The sequence below is a fragment of the Talpa europaea genome, assembly GCF_964194135.1.
Source record: "Talpa europaea genome assembly, chromosome: 7".
Classification (NCBI taxonomy): Eukaryota; Metazoa; Chordata; class Mammalia; order Eulipotyphla; family Talpidae; genus Talpa; species Talpa europaea.
In genome coordinates this window covers 36598096-36616782 of record NC_140074.1, presented here as the reverse complement: position 1 = coordinate 36616782, position 18687 = coordinate 36598096, and the positions used below count along the sequence as shown (strand labels likewise).

The window sequence follows — 18687 nt, the reverse complement described above, 5'->3', positions numbered from 1 at the left end:
GGGCAGCTTCGCAACCCAGCGCTCAACCACTGCGCCACCGGGGAGGCCCTATTTTAATATTCTCTTTTTATCAACATTGTAAGGCAGATAAGGTGAGATTCTAGATTTTGCATGAAGAAGGTAAGTAAGTTGCTACTAATCAAACACTCAAGGCAGGAGTTACTGGGGATTGCTTTGGCTCCTAATCAGGACTGCCCAGTTCTTTATATTGCTTGTTAACCAAGCATCATGAGCAGAAGGAATTTTAGGAGTGCTTTTAGAGGGCACTCTAAAATAGAAAAGGCACCCTCAGGATGCATGGTTCTAGTATTTCGTGGCTCAGTCGCTGGAGGGGTATATTTGTGGTAGAGGATACTTCCAGCCTTCAGATCATGGCCTTCATATCAGAAAATAGGCAATTCTTGTAATCACTGTAAAATGCTCCTGTGATTGCTTAATTTTTCTTCCCTTTTCTCAAGCAGATGAAAAACTCGGAGAACCGTCATGCGGTGAGTTCTCAGTACAGGATGCATTCTTACTACCCGCCTCCCTCCTACCTGGGCCAGAGCGTGTCCCAGATCTTCACTTTCGAGGATGGGCCTTCCTACGCAGAAGCCAAAGCGAGTGGTAGGTGTTTGTTAATACAGATTGGGGTTCTGGTAAGGAGGGTGGGTACCCAATGCTGGTCTCTTGCTCTCTAGCCAGTAAGGAACTGTTGGAAAGTTCATGGCTGTGTGACTCTTATAGAAGTATCCTTTAAAGTATTTAGTTATGTAATGTTTTTGCTTTGCTAGATTCTTAATATCATGTTTGTCTTTTGTATTCACAAAAGTAATGAGAATAAGATGTGAGACTCCCAACAAAAGCTGAAAATGTATTTTCTGGAGAATCAATTTGAAACACAGGGGCACTTTCAGTGTGGTTCAAACTCTGATGTTTTTTGTGAAGTGAATTTCTAAGTACTGAGCACTCTTTTTCCAAAACTTTTCCATTTTAAAATTGAAGGTGTATCCATCTTTTGGGGGAGGACATAAAATAACATAGTAAAACATTTTTTTTTAATACAGTAGACCTCAGAGTTTATGCAGTAGCAATGCAAATAACTCTAATGTAATGGCTTTAAAATGAAAAATGAAGGTTTAATGAACCAAAGCACTTTGAAATATACGATTCCTCAACTTCAAATTTAACCTTCTCCCCAACATTTACTCTGCTTTGATAGGCAGTTCTTTTATGGCTGCTGTGTTTTTAGAGCCTTTTTTTTAAACTTGAGCATCATCTTTTTTTCTTTTTAAAGATTTATTTATTTATACAAGCCCTGGGGTACAGGCCAGAGGCACAGGAGGGTGAGAGAATTCACCAGAGACAGAGCAGGGAGCAGAATAGGCAGAAGGACCGAAGTACACTGTTGAAGGGAACAGCGGGCAAGACAGGAGAGGTCTGCCTTGCCATGTGGGAATCTCCCCGGCTGGCTGGGAATCGAACCCGCACAGCAGAGGCTGTGGCCAGCTTCACAGTGCTGCGCTCAACCCCCTGTACCACCGGGGAGGCCCCTGAGCATCATCTTTTGATCTAAGAAAGTGACAAGCAGATACAACTGGGATTGTAAGTGGAAATTAGAGTGGTGAGCGTGAATTTGTAGAGAAAATGGCTACTGCTGTAAATAAGTTTGTTTTTTAAATAACTTGAATCTATAGAGAACCGGTAAGGCAAGTACTTAGAGAATGAGACTCAGATCTGTGCTTTGATTTACAAACTTAGAACATTGAAGTCTAAAAAACTGAGTAAGTTTTGTGTTTTAATTATCATTCTAAAATAAAATAAAGGAATTCTATTAATATGGAATGTAGCTCTGCGGACCAATCAGTTTGAACTATAGACAGACTGATGTATGCATTGTTGAGTGCAATTTGACTTTAAATTAATAACCATTTTTGTCAGGGACAGACAAGTAAACTGTATTGTAAATACTCATGCCACATAATATTCATACTTCTTTTATGCTACCTTTGATTCTATCTATGGATCTGGATTGTAAGCTCCTTAAGGACAGAAAAACATCTCACACATCTTTTTATCTGCTATGAAGCCTTTTGTTCTTTCTGTATTGGTTGAGTGAATGAATGAACAAAATGTAGGTATTTTTGAGTGAGCTTGCTCTGTAAGGAAACAGTCTGTAAGGCAGGAACCCTAACTCATTGTCGGTGCACAATCTAAGCGGGGAACAGCTAAGGGAATGTATTTATACAGAAACTTAGGACTGAAACCTGCTTTCAGGAAGAAATTGCTTAAGCTTCTTGCTTCAGGAATATGGAATGTTTTTAGAAGTGCTGGCATTCTTGAGACAAAGGTGTAAATTCAGAGAATGGCGGTGGCGGTCAGACAAAAAGATAGGAGGGAATTTATTTGAGCAGAGAGGAATGAATTTGGAGAGGAGCAGGCATCTGAATTTATGGCAGGAAAGGGAAAGACAGAGGAAAGAGGTTACAGTCCAAAAAGCAAAGGCCAGCTGCACCACTGTTCACAGGGAAAGGCTGGACAAAAAACAACTAGAATTTCTTAAAAATTTCTGGCAATATTATTGTTTGAAAGTATGAGCAGGTTCCATAATTGATCTTCTCTACTGTCACTCACCAGTAATTAACTAGGAAGGTCAGACTTGGGATGTGAGGGTCTTAGCTAGCAAGAAACTGCAATGGAATGTCAGTAGTGCCCACCTCAGAATTGTCATGTAAGGAGAATGTAAATACATAGAAAATTCAAATCCCAGCTAATTTTTCAAAGATACATGGCTTTATGACTTCCAAATATATGCTAATTTGGGCTTCTGCATTGCATGCAATTTCTACAGCGCAGATGGGAAGGGGAGAGGAAAAAGGGAACTGTGTTTGGGGTTTAACAAGGACACTCCAGATATCATCTCTTAGGGAATTAGATCCTTAATTTTGTCATCACCATTGACACTGAGGAGCACTTTGAGGACTAGTTAGTCACAGAGGCTGACTGATAACTAGTTTATCAGTTCTAGCAAATTTGAAGTGAGGTCTTTTGGTTGCATTAATAAGTAAATTATGATTTGTAAATAGCATGTCGATTCTTAGGAGTGGGAACTTCTAAATATTTTTAAAGACATTTTCAGGGGGTTTAATGTTTCCTGTAAAGTCTCATTTATATATAAAGTTGTCTATCAAATATTTCTTTATTCAGTTTCTTTAAAGATAAGCTCTACCTGCCCTCAGCATTGCAATATGAAGATAGAACATTAAGGGGAAAGTAATTACAGGGCAAGTTTTCCTTTTGTCCTGTTGCGACTATTTAATTCTTTTTTGGAAAAAGGCTAGGAGGTATTCTCCTTTCCATGTGCTGAAAAATGTTTGAAGGTAGAGCAGAGAGATGGAGGGGGCTGAATCACATAGGACTTTGGAACCCTTTGGAAGCACTCTGGGTTTTATTTCAAGTGAGATGGGAAGCCATTAGAGAATTCCAGCAAGAGTGACATGTCTGCCTGTGTTTTTTAAGTATCACTCTGGCTACTGTAAGAATAGATTGTAGGGATCGAGGTTGAAGCAGGAGATATGTTAGAAGATGGAGTGATTCTGACAAGAGATGAGAGTGGCTTAGTCAGGGTGGGCATTGGGAGTGATGACATGGTTGACTTCTAGGTATATTTTAAAGATAGAATCAACAAGGTTTGCTAATGGATTTGGGATATGACAGGGAAAAAAAGAGTGAAGAATGACTCCATAATTTTTGATCTGACCAAGTGGAAAATTGGGATGTCCATTTATTGAGGTAGAATAGACCATGGGAAAAATAAGTTTGTGGGAATTAGAAGTTTAATTTTGTAAATGTTAAGTTTGAGATGTTCATGAGTGTTCCAGGTAGTTGCTCGAGGAGTAATTAAATGTATGAAATATGAAGTTAAGGGAAGATATGCCTGCTGGAAAGAAAAACTTGAGTGTTCAGTGCACAAGTGTTATTTGAAATCAATATGGTGAGATCCCCTGGAGAAGTGTAGATAGAGAAGAATAAAATACCAAGGACTGAGCCCTGTGGCCCTCCAGTGCTTAGAGGTTTGGTAGATGAGGAGAACCAATCAAGAAGGGAGTTATGGGAGCAACCCCTGAGGTAGAAGGAAAACTTAAGGATGAGTGGTGTCTTGGAAGTCAAGTATCGAAAGCATTTCAGTGAAGAGTCTAGTAAATCTGTCAGACCAGATGACGTAAGGACTGAGTTTGAAAGCTAGAAATGTCACATCCTGTGCTTTTGCTTCTTTAGTCTCTTCCAGCTCAGGTAGCATGGCAGTGCCATGCTGTGCCAACTCAGCCTTCCCATGCAGTCAACCTCTGCTCTTTTTCCAGTGGAAAGAAATACACATCTGAGGTGCTTCCTTTGTGTCATGAAGTAGTCATATATTACACATGTAGAATGTCAACAGCTCTGTAAAACAAAATGATCATCTACATTTTACTCAAAGAGCAGATGGCCAAGGTCAGTGGAAGGGCTTTTCTGAGTTCCAGGTCTCAAATCCTTTGCTCATATCTGGGCAGCTTGCAGATCTATGTGTTCCCTAACATGGGAATCAGTGACTCCAGAAGTTTCTGATTTAACTGCTGGCGTATGCCGCTTCCCCCACAGTTGTCATGACTAAACAGAAAATGGTTAAGCTTTCACTGTACAGAGTGGCTATGCTGTGAGAGCTGGATTTTAGTAAAAGATCATCTGACTGATTCTCCCAGTTTTGCAGATATGAGCAGTGAGGTTGTGCTGCCTCTTGAAAGCTCCCTCGGATCTACTCACTTTTGGTCCAGGATGTCAAAGTGACCTTTTATGTCAGATGATGGATGGGTGGCTGGTTGGGGTGGTAAATACACATCTAAGGAGGTTACCCGCAACTCACCAGCTGTTTAACCTTGGGAGTACTGAACTATATGGCTGGCTCGGTTTCCTCACCTGTTAACGGAGGGTGACCAGCTGGCGCTAACACATTCATGCAGGTGATATGAGAATGAAATCGTGACCATATGTAAACAAGCTGGGTATATCACATAATATAAGGAGAGACAGCAGGATACTGATAACTTTCACCAGTCTTTTGTGTTGGTGTGTCAAGTAGTTCTTATTAGGTATAGATGCTCTGGAAATATTTTAGTCTTGCTCAGACAGGATGGAGAGCCAGCCATGGATTCTTTGGGCTGCTTTAGTCTAGTATATTCCACAATGAATTGTATGGAAGCATTTAGAAGAGAAAAACATGGACTTTCCCCCCTGCTTTAAGGACAGCTGAAATGTGTTTTATGCAACATTTAGAAAATGTTGAGTTAAACTTGGCACTTTAGGAAATGATTCATCATTTGACAAATTTCAAAGAAAAGAGCACTCAGCTGGTAAACCCATTTTCCTTGTGTGACCTTTTTATTCTTAGCTTTAGCTTTGAGCAAAGGTAAGTGGGGCATTCAGTGGCCATGACCGTGGAAGCCACTGTGTACCAGCGAATGGATCCCGCCCTGGGAGGGAGATCTGGCTCAGAGTCACAGCTCTGGGCTGGATTGTGAAATGTTCACTTAATCTCTTAAAGCTTCAGTTCCCTCACCTGGAAAGTGGGGGTGGGGAGAAGCAGCTTTACTTGTATTTACATATGGATCACATAAAAAAGTAATGTAAAGAGGGGCAGAAGCTGTCATCTCCCTATCCTAATATGAATGTCTTATATAGCTTTCCATTTCAACAAGTGCCTGGTGTACTAACGACGATAAGGAGGCCTTAATTTCTAGCCCTGCTCAAAATTAACCAGATGTATATTATGATTCTTGAAATTAGGTAAATATCATGGTCTCTTGAGTGAGAAAATAATAATTAAAAGCATATAATAAACATTTAGACATGATGGCTCTGAAGACTTTAAAAAAAGATCTTGCCAAAAAAAAAAATTAATCCAAAATGATCAAATCTTTAGATCTAGCCACCAACTGGTAGGAAATATAAGGGATAGAGGAACATATTAAATGACACCACTGAGACATACTAGGCCAAGTCAGGACAAATTGCTGAGTTTATTTTTCAACAAATAAATTTCAAAGGAGGAAAAATGATGGAGGAGATAGCTAGAAAGATAAATCCTTGAGACTTACCAATCTGTTATAAGACATCAATCTTTTTTGATTCTGATTCAAACAAGCTTTTACAGATTTGGTATTTATAAGACAATTAACAATTTAACCACTTTTTTTAGTGTAACGATAGGATAGTGTTATGGATTTTAAGAAATATTTTAATTTTATTTATTTTTGTCACCACCACCCCTTGTATTCCCTTTTACTTTTCCTTCCCTGTCCCCCTTAAGCTCAGAACCCCCAGGATGTTTGTTGGTGTCTAGTAATTTTTTGTAAGTGTTTTTACATTTTTGAATTGTCTCTTATATGAGTGTTCAGTATTTCTTTTAATCACTCTTGACTTGCTTTGCTGCTCATAATTATTTAAAATTCCCTCTATTTTTGTTGAAAATGGATGCATTTCATCTTTCTTATGACTATATAGTGTTCTATGGTATGTGTGTACCATATTTTTTTGATTTATTTGTCTGTTGAAAGGGATTTAGGCTACTGTAGTATCCTAGCTGTTGTAAAACACTGCTGTGGCTATTGTAGAATACAGTATATTTTTTGTTGATGGTTTCATATCTGGGAATATTTACCCAAGAGTGATATTGCCTGGTCATAAGGTAATGCTATTTTTAGTTTTTAAAGTAAATACAGAAGTTTCCAGGAGTTCTTTCTGCCAGTGCATCCCGCATTCTCCTCTTCCCTTCCCTTCCTTTCTTCACAAACACGTATATGGCTCTTACAGTGTCTGTAAGACAACCTTCCATGCACTTGATGGGGATAATGTAATTCTTGGAACAATAATATGATCCCCATTTTTTGGGATGAGGACACCGAAGCAGAGAGACAGCGCCTGGAAAGCAGGGAGGAGAAGGGGTCCTCATTTCCATGTGGTAGGTGGAGGAACTGAGGCAAAGTGATGGCTTAGCTTGTCTGAGGCCTGACTGAGCTATGGTCTGGTATTCTCATGTTTGACAGTTTTTCAAGGGAATTAATCTATGATTGGAGGTTGAGAGTATACTTGGAATTTTCTGTGAGCTGGACTAAATATAAGAATGCAACAGTACTTCTCTGACTGTGATGATAACGTTCCTGAACCTGCTCCCTGGGCATGTGTATCATGTGGAGACACCTTGTCTAGGGCTCTTTCTCTAGAATGTTGGTGTCACAGAAACACCAAACCAAACAAAAAGGAAGCTTAAAAAGCTCCACCAGCATACCAGCTATGGTATTTATACTGCTATTCCCAAAGCTAAATGTAAGCTTTAAAACACCTTTATAACTTGATTAACATGCTGGTGTCATTTTTAGTTTTGTGGGTATATTTGAATTTTCTTTTTAAAGAAACAGGAGTGAGTGAAGCTCAGTGTTAATATTTGATGTAGACATTATAAAATGAAATAACATTTAGGTATTAGCTTTAAAATTATTAGTGCAAATGGAAACAACTACTTTTTTTTCTGGATGTTCTTTTATTTTATTGTGGACATAAGCTTTTATTTAAATATTACTGTAGCTAAAAAGCCTGTAGCTTTTCCCAGATAATATTTGAGGAAGACAGTATTTTACACTCTTACCTAGTCAGGGCTTATTATCAAGTTGCTTTTACATCTTTAACTTTTTTTTTTTATTTATGTATACAAGAACTGGGGCGTAAGCCAGAGGTGCGGTGGGAGTGAGAGACAGAGTGGGGAGTAGAACAAATGGATCTACTGAAATACACTGCTGAGGGGAGTAGCGGGCGAGACAGGACAGGTCTGCTGTGTGGTGTGGGTTAACTCCCTGGCTGGGCATAGAACTCATACTGCAGTGGCTGGAGCTAGCTTGACAGCTGAGACTTTAACCCTTGCACCACCAGGGAGGCCACATCTTTAACTTAATCATAAACTCTTAAATGCATAGACTAGGCGCCTGTCTGAGAGTTTTCCTTTGGACTAAAGATGAGACTACAGCAGGACACAGAGAATGAGCTCAAGAAATTACTCTTCTAGGGCTTCCTAAATGTCTGATGACCAGGTTGGACACAGTTGCTAGAAAACAACATTGCTTGATCATGTTTTCATGCTAATTTAATCTTGTTGGGGTTCAAGCAGGATACTTAGTTCCCTACTTGCCTGCTTAGTGTGTTGACCCTGGATTTTGTGGGTACATCATGTCATCAAGTTTGGCCTTTCTGTTACTCACACTGAGGTCATTTGTATTTAAAAACCTGAAGAGGCAGCTCCCATGTGGGCATTTACAGGGCTCAGCAGTGGCCGCCAGGATCAGAGCAGACAACGTCATCAAACCGGTGATTTCTTTATTTGAATCGGACTTGAACCCAGTGGGCCTCGGTGGATGTTTTTCACAAGCAGTGTGGAGTAACTCAGGAGTTTATTTTCCCTTCCTGGCTCCTCAGAGGCACAACCCAGGCCAAGTACAACTTGAATAACCTTCAGGAAAGCTGTGCTGTCCTCTGTCAGCCGCTGTCTTTGAAAATTGCCTCCAGAGTTAGTGAGCAGGAACAGTTAAGATTTACAAACAATGATGAAGCTTGTCATGCATCTTTCACCATTCATCATCCAGGTGCCGTGCCTGGGCGGTGAAGTGTTCTTCATAAAAACCAGCTCAGTGTGAAATACACCTCGCTGCAATGTTTACTGCTCTGAAGCTCGTCAGCGGCCCTTTATAGTAAATCCAGATTGCGATGTGACATTACAGTATATCATTGCCCGGCGCGGTGGGGTTTACACTGGGAATGAGTGCAGTGCACACCAGATGAGGTGTCCAAATTGAGTTATGTCAGAATTTGGCTGTTATATGGGGATAGCTTTTGTTTTCCGAACACTGAAAGTTAGCTTTATATGTATTTATATTTATATATAGGCATATACTTCCCATCTTGCACATATACACGGGTATACAATATATGCTGAGGTCACATTCCAAGTGGGGGTCTGCTGTAAAGAACGGTGACCAGCTTTTATGTACCTTCCAACTGTTGTTCATCGAAATCGGTATAAATGGAATCTTTTGGAGGAACTAGAGTAGAAGGTAATTTCATCATGGAAGTGGGTTTGGTTTTGTCTTACAAACCAAGAAACCCCTCTCCTGGGACAATTGGGGTCCATTGGGATGATTCCTTTTGATCCCTTTGAAATGAGGGCAAGAAGAAGAAACCCCATAGGGCTGTCCCTTCCTGGCATCAAGAACCCTGTCTGTTAAGCTGAGCATATGCATTTGGGGAGGTCTCTGAAGTCAGTTCTTATTTATTACTTTTTTAGTGGGTATCAAAATCCTAGTGCCGCTTCTGTTATCTTGAAAGATGCTGCTTCCAAGAGGAGATTTATGATGTTTTAGTTTAAATCTGCAAAATAAAAGAGCATACTGAATTTATTGCATGATCAGGTTTATTTACATTCAGCCTAAAAGTGCTGATATTAAAAATGATCTCCATAAAAAAATAATATTCAGAGATAACAATGGGCCCTGCACTCCCATGATCACATGTGCTTAACACACATATTTTTAAATTCTCCTTTCAGTGTAGCAGTGTTTTCAGGAGTACCTTTTTGTGGTTTTTGCACACCTGGCCCTACATTGCTCCCCCATTGACAGCAAGTCTAGGGTAGGGGTTTCTCCCACCTAAATGCAGGTAAACAGCCTTCCCACCGTTGCTCTCTGCTCTTCTGTTTCCTTTTAATTGCAGTGGCTTCCTTTTTTTTTAAAATTTATTTATTTATGCACACAAGAACTGGGTACAGGCCAGAGGTGGTGAGCGCGTTCATCAGAGACAGAATTGGGAACAGAACAGGCAGATTGACTGAAATACACTGCTGAGGGGAACAGTGGGCAAGACGAGAGAGGGAGAGGTCGTTGCGCTATGTGGGTTGCTCCCTGGCTGGGGATTGAACTTGTGCTGCAGAGGCTGTGGATAGCTTCACAGTGCTGTGCTTAACACTTTGCGCCAGCAGGGGGGCCCTGCAGTGGCTTCTCAGTGCTGGATGAATGGGGTGCTGCATCCGAGTTTTGTGAACACAATTGCAGGAGTTTGGTGCATGGAACAGGAGCCAGAACCTTCCAGCTTCCATTGGCATTTCTTACTTCTGGGGATAGAGAGTGTAGCCAAAATCAGTCCTTCATTAGGATTGGGAGGTCAAACAGACGGTGGCCAGTTAAAGGTAAATTTCAGATAAAGAACAAAAATTATTTTAATGTGAGCCTGCCCCAAATATTTTCTTATGCTGAAAATCATTCACTGATTCTGAAATTTAAGTTGCATTCAGCATTCTGTATTTTTACTTGCTCAATCTAGCAACCTTATGCTTGGTTGAAGTCATCTTTTCTGAACCACTCTTTTAGGGCCCTGCTGGCAAAAGCAAAATTAAGAGGTGGATAGAAGAAAGCTATACTTAGCATATCCAACAGTTTTGAGATTTGTTTTGGTTTTATTTCTACAGGAAGAGTTTAAGAGGCAGTGCTGATCATGATTGGAATGATTTCCTATTTTGGTTGGAACCATTTAGAAGATTTCTTGGTGAAAACTTTTGGATTATAATTGATTTTTTGCACATTGTAACTTCTGTTTTTCCTCTGTTCAGGTGATACTTTAGTCCAGAAGGCCAAAAGAATCTTGTTTCTCCTTATTTTACATGTTATATACATTAACATAACTCATAAAACTTACCCTGCTGCTGCTCAGAATGAAAATGAAGATTTATATTTTACATGCATTTTGTCCTGTTGTCCCCTTGTGTTTTACTGGGAATACCAATGGCTCTTTAAGCTCTTTTGCATACCAGTTCCATTCTCTTTCCTGAGGACCCCACCCGCCCCCAGGATATAAACTGATGGCTCAGTCAATAAACAAGCAGTAAATTCATTGGGTGCCAATTATGTGTCTCTGAAGCTAACATTATGCCTTGGAGATGAGCCATGCAATGACCCCTAAATGTCAGCAGATCTTAGGGACATGCTCCTCCCCTCCTGTCTCCAGAAGAATAGCCCTGCCTGTAAGCCTCTGCATGGCATGGATGGAACTGGCCATGTGCCCTGCTGTCTGATTCTTATTCAAGTCTTGATTAAGGTCTTCTCCCTACACCTAAACTTTGGTTTCCATTTCATGTTAGAGACACTAGGATTATAACCAAATGTTGTGGATAAATTTTCCATATAAATGTTCCCTAACCCTTCCAGATCTGCTTCACCTTTATTACATATGTGATGATAGAGGCGGATGGGGCTTGATTTACTTGTTTATTTATTTAAGACAATTTTATTGGTATCTAATTCACAATCATAAAGTCACCCTTTTATTTTTTTATCTTTTTTTAAAGATTTTATTTTATTTATTTATACAAGCACTGGGAACAGTCAGAAGCGCAGGAGGGTGAGAGAATTCACCAGAGGCAGAGCGGAGAGCAGAGCAGAGCAGGCAGACTGATGAAGTACACTGCTGAGGGGAGCAGCGGGTGACAGGAGAGGTCTGCACGCCATGTGGGACCCTCGCCCGGTGGCTGGGGATCAAATCGGCATTGTAGAAGCTGTAGGCAGCTTTGCAACCCAGCGCTCAACCGCTGCGCCACCCAAAGTCACCCTTTTAAAGCATACAATTCAGTAGTTTCAAGTGTAGTGACAGAATCATGTGGCTATCAGGGCCTCCCTGGTGGTGCACAGGGTTAAGAAGCAACCTATGAAGCTGTCCACAGCCACTGCAGCATGAGTTCAGTCCCTGGCCAGGGAGCTACACACATGGAGCAGCAGACCTCTCCTAACTCGCCCGCTGCTCCCCTCTGTAGTGTATTTCAGTCGATCCTCCTGTTCTGTTCCCCACTCTGTCTCTGGTGGCCTGTACCCCAGCTCTTGTATGCAGAAATAAAGAAAATCTTGAAAAAAAAAAAAAAAAGAATTGTGTGACCATCACCACTCGAATTCCAGAAAGTTTCCATCATCTACTAAACTATCCCCCTCTGCAGCCACTCTTCATTTTCACCTCCCCATCTAGGCTCTGGAAGCTACTTTTATACTTTCTGTCTCTGTGAATATGCTTTTCCTTGGTGTTTTATGTAAAGGAATCATATAATATATGGGTTTTGTATCTGTCTTCTTTTACTTCATGTGTTTTTTTTAGATTTATCCATGTTGTAACATGTCAGTGTTTATTCCTTTATATGACCAACTAATATTCCATTATATAGAAGGGTGGGCTATTTTGAGTTTATAAACTAATTAGGGCCCAGCAAATTTACTAAACAAGATTCTCAAGGTGAAATATGTGTCTTACCTCACTTTATTAAGTCTGAATGTCTCTAACAAGTAACGCTGCTGTGTGAAAGGAGAGGGGTGTGCTATGTATGGACAGAGAAGCCAGCTTGTATTATTTTCCTTCTTATTCTAATAGTATTTATATTATTCTGCTAGGACTGCCTTAACAGGACAGCACAGATCGGGTGGATTAAACAACAAAAATTAATTTTTTCACAGTTCTGGAGGTTGGAAGTCTGAAATCAAGGTGCTGTCCTACTTGGTTTCTGCTGAAGCTTCTCTCCTTGGGTTGCAGCTGGCCAGCTGCTTTCTTGCTGTGTCCTCACATGACGTTTCTTCTGTATATGTGTAGAAAGAGAGAGAGATGTGATCTCGTCTGATAAAAACACTAGTCCTATCCATCTAGGATAGGAGCTCATTGAACCTGTTATTTTCCTAAAGGCCCAGTTTCCATGTGTAGTCACATTGGGGCTTAGGGTTTCAACAAAAGAATTTTGGGAGGACACAATGCAGTCTATAACTACAGAGTATTTTATGTCTAAATGTCTCCTTTTCTTGAGAAATAGGAGATGGCTGTTGAGACTTGGTGAATCAACATGTATAGAAGAAACTTGATCTCTCCTGGTCTTATGGCTTGATGTCTGCCATTTGCTGAGTATTCACTCATCCTCCCAAGTTCTCTGACATACTGAGCCCAGCCCGCGACAGGCTCTCATCTGCAGGGCAGATCCCTAGAAGCAGAGATGTTATTTGGAGATGCAAAACTCCTTGGTCAAGCACACCCCACTCACCTGGAGCACTTATTTTCCTCATCCCTCACCTTATTCCATAGAATTTTTTTTTCCCCTGCCTCTGAATTTGGGGAAATACTTTTCTATACCTTGCAATCTTTGCCCTTGAAGTGCTCTATGTAACCTTAAACATTTTAATTCCAATATACTGCTACAAATTAGAGCCTTCACCAATTTTTCTGGCAAATGTGGCAGGGAATTAGGACCTTCAGACAGAGGAAAATGAATGAGAAAGAAATACTTTGCTTTCAGACTGTCACACCAGTGTTAAAACTCGTCTTCATCCGGCTGACTTAGGCCTGTACCATCTAGTACAAGAGCTACCCCAGACAGTAAGACTACGATTTTTTAAAAAAGATTGATTTATTTATGCATACAAGAACTGGGGGACAGGCCAGAGGTGAGGGGTTTGAGAGGATTCACCAGAGACAGAGTGGGGAACAGAACAGGCAGACTGACTAAAATACACTGCTGAGGGGAACAGCGGGCAAGATGGGGGAGGTCTGCTGCACCGTGTGGGTAACTCCCTTGGCTGGCTGGGGATCGAACTTGTGCTGTGCTGCAGTGGCTGCTGTTTGCTTCATAGTGCTGCGACTTAATCCCTTGAGCCACCAGGGAGGCCCCAGGACTACGATTTAAAATTAGAATGTAAAACCCAGCTTCTCTGTCACACTAACCACATTTCCAGTATTAGCGGCTACATGTGGCCAGTGGTGGCCATAGTGGGTCGTGTGGAACTAGAGCATTTCCACTGTCACACAGTTATGTTGGACAGCATTGTGCAGGCTGTTTCATTATGGACTTTTAGACTGGCAGAAAGGGGCTGCTCAATGTGTAAACCTGAGACAAGAGAGTGACACTGTACCACAAACTCAAAGAGCTCTATTTTTTTTTTTTAAGTCTTGCTTTTTTTTTTTTTTTGTGGGACCCTCGCCAGCGGCCGGGGAACGAACTGGCGCTGCAGAGTCTGCAGGCAGCCTTGCAGCCCAGTGCTCAACCACTGCGCCACCAGGGAAGGCCATAAAGTCTTACTTTTGGGGGAACATCAATCTTAATTTCAGTAGACTATCAGGTTGGGGAGGACGACTTGAGGATTGAGCACTTGAATGCTGGTGAATGGTTGCTAATATTTGGACTGAACCTTAGTGTACACTTAAAAAGAAAATAGCAAGATAGAAGTGAGTGAGTGAACTAGAACTTGGTTGATATCAATCCAAGAATGACAGTAGTAGCCCAGGTGGAAAACTTGTCTTGTGCCATGAGGCTGAGTGGAGCCATAGGGACTTACCAAGGATTACTTACATTAAAATCAAGAGGGGAGAATAACACAATTTCCTTATCAGATACATGATTTGTAGATATTTTTCGGTACTGTTGGTGCCTTTTCACTCTTGTAGATTACATTATGTCCTTTGATGCACAAAACGTGACAGACTTTTTGCAGCATAAGCACTCAGATAAGAACTGACAGAAATTTGCACAAGGCACTGCAAGACCAGTATATGGACTTTTAATTGTGATAAAGTCCAAACTGTCTTTTCTTTTGCTGCTTATGCTTGGGTGTCATATCCAAGAAATCATTGCTAAATTCAATGTCATAATGCTTTCCCCTCTTCTTTTCTTATGAGTTCTATAGTTTTAGCTCGAATCTTCAGGTTATTCATCCACTTTGAGTTGTTTTATGTCTCCTGTAAAGACCCAATTTCATTCCTGTGTGTGTAGAGATCCAGTTTTCCCAGCAGCAGAATGATTTTGGCACCAAGAGGGCAAAGTGACAAAGAGTTAAAGTTTGACTCATGTGTGACCCTTTCCAGGTACCAGCAGGGAACATTAGACAGTAAAGGTCTAATCTTCAACACCTAAAAAGTTGCCAGTTGGCGATTCACTCAGGATATCTGTGGTGAATAGATTCTTCGGTTAGTCTTGCCTTTTTTTACTTGTTTTTCTCTGCTGTCTCAACTTTATCTTTTTTTTAATCAACTTTTGTCTTTTTTCCTACTCTTTATCCTGTAAAGAACAGGATAGCAGGGAAGGGAAATCTTCCCAAATCAGGATGGTAGTTGAGCACTGAGAATAGTAGTGTGTGCAGAAGGCTGTGGCTGATTGTTTTGCTAATTGGAAGTGACTAGGCTTTTTCTAATAAAAAATGGACAAATGGTTAGTTTGAAAAAATATTAAGTTTCTAAGGGATCTCTGGAGCTGCTTATATGTGAGAGATCGCAGAACCTCCTCGTAGCAAAGCCCTGAAATCCTCTTGTCCCATAGGAATATTCTTCTGGGAGCTTTACCAGAGCTCACAGCAGATAGCAGAGGGGCTGATGATAATGCCTGACTGACTGCAGCCTGAAGTTGTCAATCACCCCTTAATGTTTACAGAAGCAAAAAGTCAATGAGTAGTTGTTTTAATTTGACACACTCTTGGGTTGAGAGAATATAATTGCTGCAGGGGACAGTTAAGTGACTGTGCTCCCTGTCAGCTTGTCTGGATCTGACTCCTGTGCTAAGCGCTTTTCTGATGAGCGATAGATTGGGTTAAATACCGGTGTAATTGCCGCTTCCGCACACCAGTCTTGTGGTGCCCTGTTCTGCAGTTCTTGCCTGAGGCTGTTGGTGCTTATGCTGCTAAGAGAGCTTGTACGTTCATTTTCATGAATCAATGTCGGGTTTTGAGAAGCAGTTGTTACAGAACTAAGTGGACTGTAATAAATTACACCCCCTCCAGACCCATTGGAGTAAATCAGAACTGTTTATATCCATCCCAGTGGTTTTTTGAGTATAAATGACTTTTTGTTTACTTATCAAGCCAAATCGTTGTCTCCAGGAAGTGGAGCAAAAAAATGATTGCTCCTTTTTTTTTAATCCCAAGTGCACTTTGCTACTGTTAAACCAAAGAGGAAATGATGTGTATTATTAGAGAGGAAAGTTCCTACCCTCGTGTAGGATAAATGGAAGTGATCAGTGTTGTTACACCCTCCTGCCATTAGCATCTATGATAGACACCTGTGGTCTTGCACACATGCCTGATGGCGGCTCTTGGAGTCGGGCGCCAGCGTGCGCGAGTGGGCCCACACCTGAGCCGAGAGACTGAGTATATCCAGTTGTTGGGGAGGAGGTAGAGGACTGCATGGCGGAGGGTGGCAGAGAACAGGGAGAGGCAGCAGAGGACAACGAGGTAGCGGAGTGCAGTGGAGGCCAGCTGGCAGAAGCTAGAGAGCCCAGAAAGAGTAAAGATCCTCTGGGGCAAAGGAGCCTGTCAGCCTCCCAGCCCTTTGACCCCCTGCCTGCCCTGCGCCTGGTGTCCTTAGTACAAGTGGTGTAGAAAGATCATTAAAAGCCTGAAAAGCCCCTGAGGGCTCCAGGACTTCTCCTTTTCCCCTCTGCCCAGATCATAGAAAACCTGCTCCTTACCTTGCTGGCGCTACACCCTCCACCCCTACCCCGGTGAAATTATCCCACAATCATTCAGGGTTCATACGCTTTATTGTAACTACCTACTCTGGGTGCCAGACTTGTCTCAAACCACTATTTAACACGTACCGGTTATGCATCTGAACTCTGAAAAGAGCGCAGTTTCTTGTCCTGAAATTTTCTTAATGAAGAGACTAAATCTTGGAATGTGAATTTCCTCCTTGGATTACTTGGCCCTATTTCATGCCTGAGGCTGACTTACTTTGGTTGCTGAGAGAACACTGTTGAAATGGCCTAGAGCAAATCCAGGTCTTGACCCTTCTTGACTGGAAGGCACAATTTCAGTCTGTGGTGGCTCCTTCATATTTCATCGAGTTGAAGGAACTCTCTCTCTCTTTTCTTTGTGCTGTTGTGGGGCATTTTCTTCCACTTAGCTTCTCATAGGCCTAGGTAGTTCATGTTAATAATCTCTCTCAGTGAAGCACTAGGAATCTTTTATTTTCATTATACTTAAAATGCTTCATATGTATAACAAAGTTTGCCATTTTAAGCATTTTTAAGTGTAGGGTTTAGTGGCATTAAATATATTAATAATGTTGTATAACCATCTAAGCTTACTCCAAGGTCAAGGGCAGCCTTCCATTGGAGAGCTGGTGGGTGGCAGGGCTGACAACACCAGGGTGCCTTTGTTGTTGTTTTTTTTTATTTTTTTTTATTTCTTTTTAAATAATAAATTTTATTTTTATATTCCCCATACAATTGCAGCCCCCCCCCCCCATTCTGACCCCAATCCCTCCCCTCCCGCCCCCGCCCCCCTAAAAGTGTCTCTGGTTCATAGTTTTCTGTTGATTTTGATTTTCACTTTCTTATATTCATTTTCCTGGTCCCTTATTTAAGTTTTCTAGATTCCTGCTATGAGTGAGACCATCCGGTATTTTTCTTTTTCTTTCTGGCTTATTTCGCTGAGCATGATCCCTTCCAGCGCCATCCATGTTGCTGCAAATTGCATGTGTTTATCTTTTTGAATGCTGAGTAATATTCCATGATATATATGTACCACATCTTCTTGATCCAGTCATCTATATTTGGGCTGTTTCCAAAGCTTAGCTATTGTAAACAGTGCTGCTATAAACATAGTGGTGCAGGTGTTCTTTGGAATTGATGTTTCTGTGTCCTTTGGGTAAATACCTAGGAGTGGAATTGCTGGATCATATGGAAGCTCTATGTTAAGTAGGTCCAGAAATCTCCACACAGCTCTCCACAGTGGTTGGACCAGTTTGCACTCCCACCAACAGTGTTTTTTAAACATTTATTTATTTATGCAAGAGGTACAGGCCAGAGGCGTGGGAGGTGAGAGAAGTACAGGCCAGAGGCGTGGGAGGGTGAGAGAATTCACCAGAGGCAGAGTGGGGAACAGAACAGGCAGACGGACGGAAAGCACTGCTGAGGGGAGCAGCCGGCGATTCAGGAGAGGTCTGCCATGTGGGAATCTCCCTGGCTGGCAGGGAATTGAACCCGCACTGCAGAGGCTGCAGACAGCTTCATAGCGCTCAACCCACTGCACCACTGGGGAGGCCCCGGGTGCCTTTCTAACCCCTATTTTGCCCTTGCTGGTTGAGTTGCCTCAGCCTACAGCGTTCTAGGGCCACTTCTAGGATATAAGTGATACCCCATTCACCCTTTACATATCTTTTTCTTTAGGAATCTTTTGTTTACATGGCCAAGGCATCCTGACTTTGTGTCTTGCATAGTTCAGTCTCCCTTTCCAAGGTGACTGTGCTGTTCACTCTGTTCCAGTTACTACTCACCAGGCCACTAGGGATCTCCTTTTTAACTGTCCATTCCTATTAATCTGAATCCCAAGCTATACCAAATGCTGGGAACAATCTTGTTTATAACTTTCCTCATTAACCAAGTGCTCTTTTTTAAGTCGCTCTGAAGTTTCTCCATCATGATGTTTTCCAAAATGAATGAAAACAGAATTAATTTCTTCCTGGTTCTGCTGTTTTCAAATATGACACTTCCCTCCCTAGATTGCAAATAGTTTACTCCTGTGTTCTGTATAGTCTTTCTCTTCATTCATTCTCCCTGAACTTTTTTTTAAAGATTTATTTATTTATTTATACAAGCACTGGGTACAGTCAGAAGCATGGGAGGGTGAGAGA

General features: G+C 41.4%; 1 protein-coding gene across 1 annotated transcript in view; it reads left to right on the top strand.

The window, feature by feature from the left end:
• The window catches only part of DMRT1 (doublesex and mab-3 related transcription factor 1), a gene marked incomplete at both ends in the record, with an annotated part of 94900 nt that overhangs the window by 58681 nt on the left and 17532 nt on the right, over positions 1-18687 (top strand). Inside the window, one exon of the mRNA XM_084236959.1 lies at positions 462-606. Within this exon, the coding sequence (XP_084093085.1) occupies positions 462-606 (145 nt within the window). The remainder of the gene's footprint in view (positions 1-461; positions 607-18687) is intronic.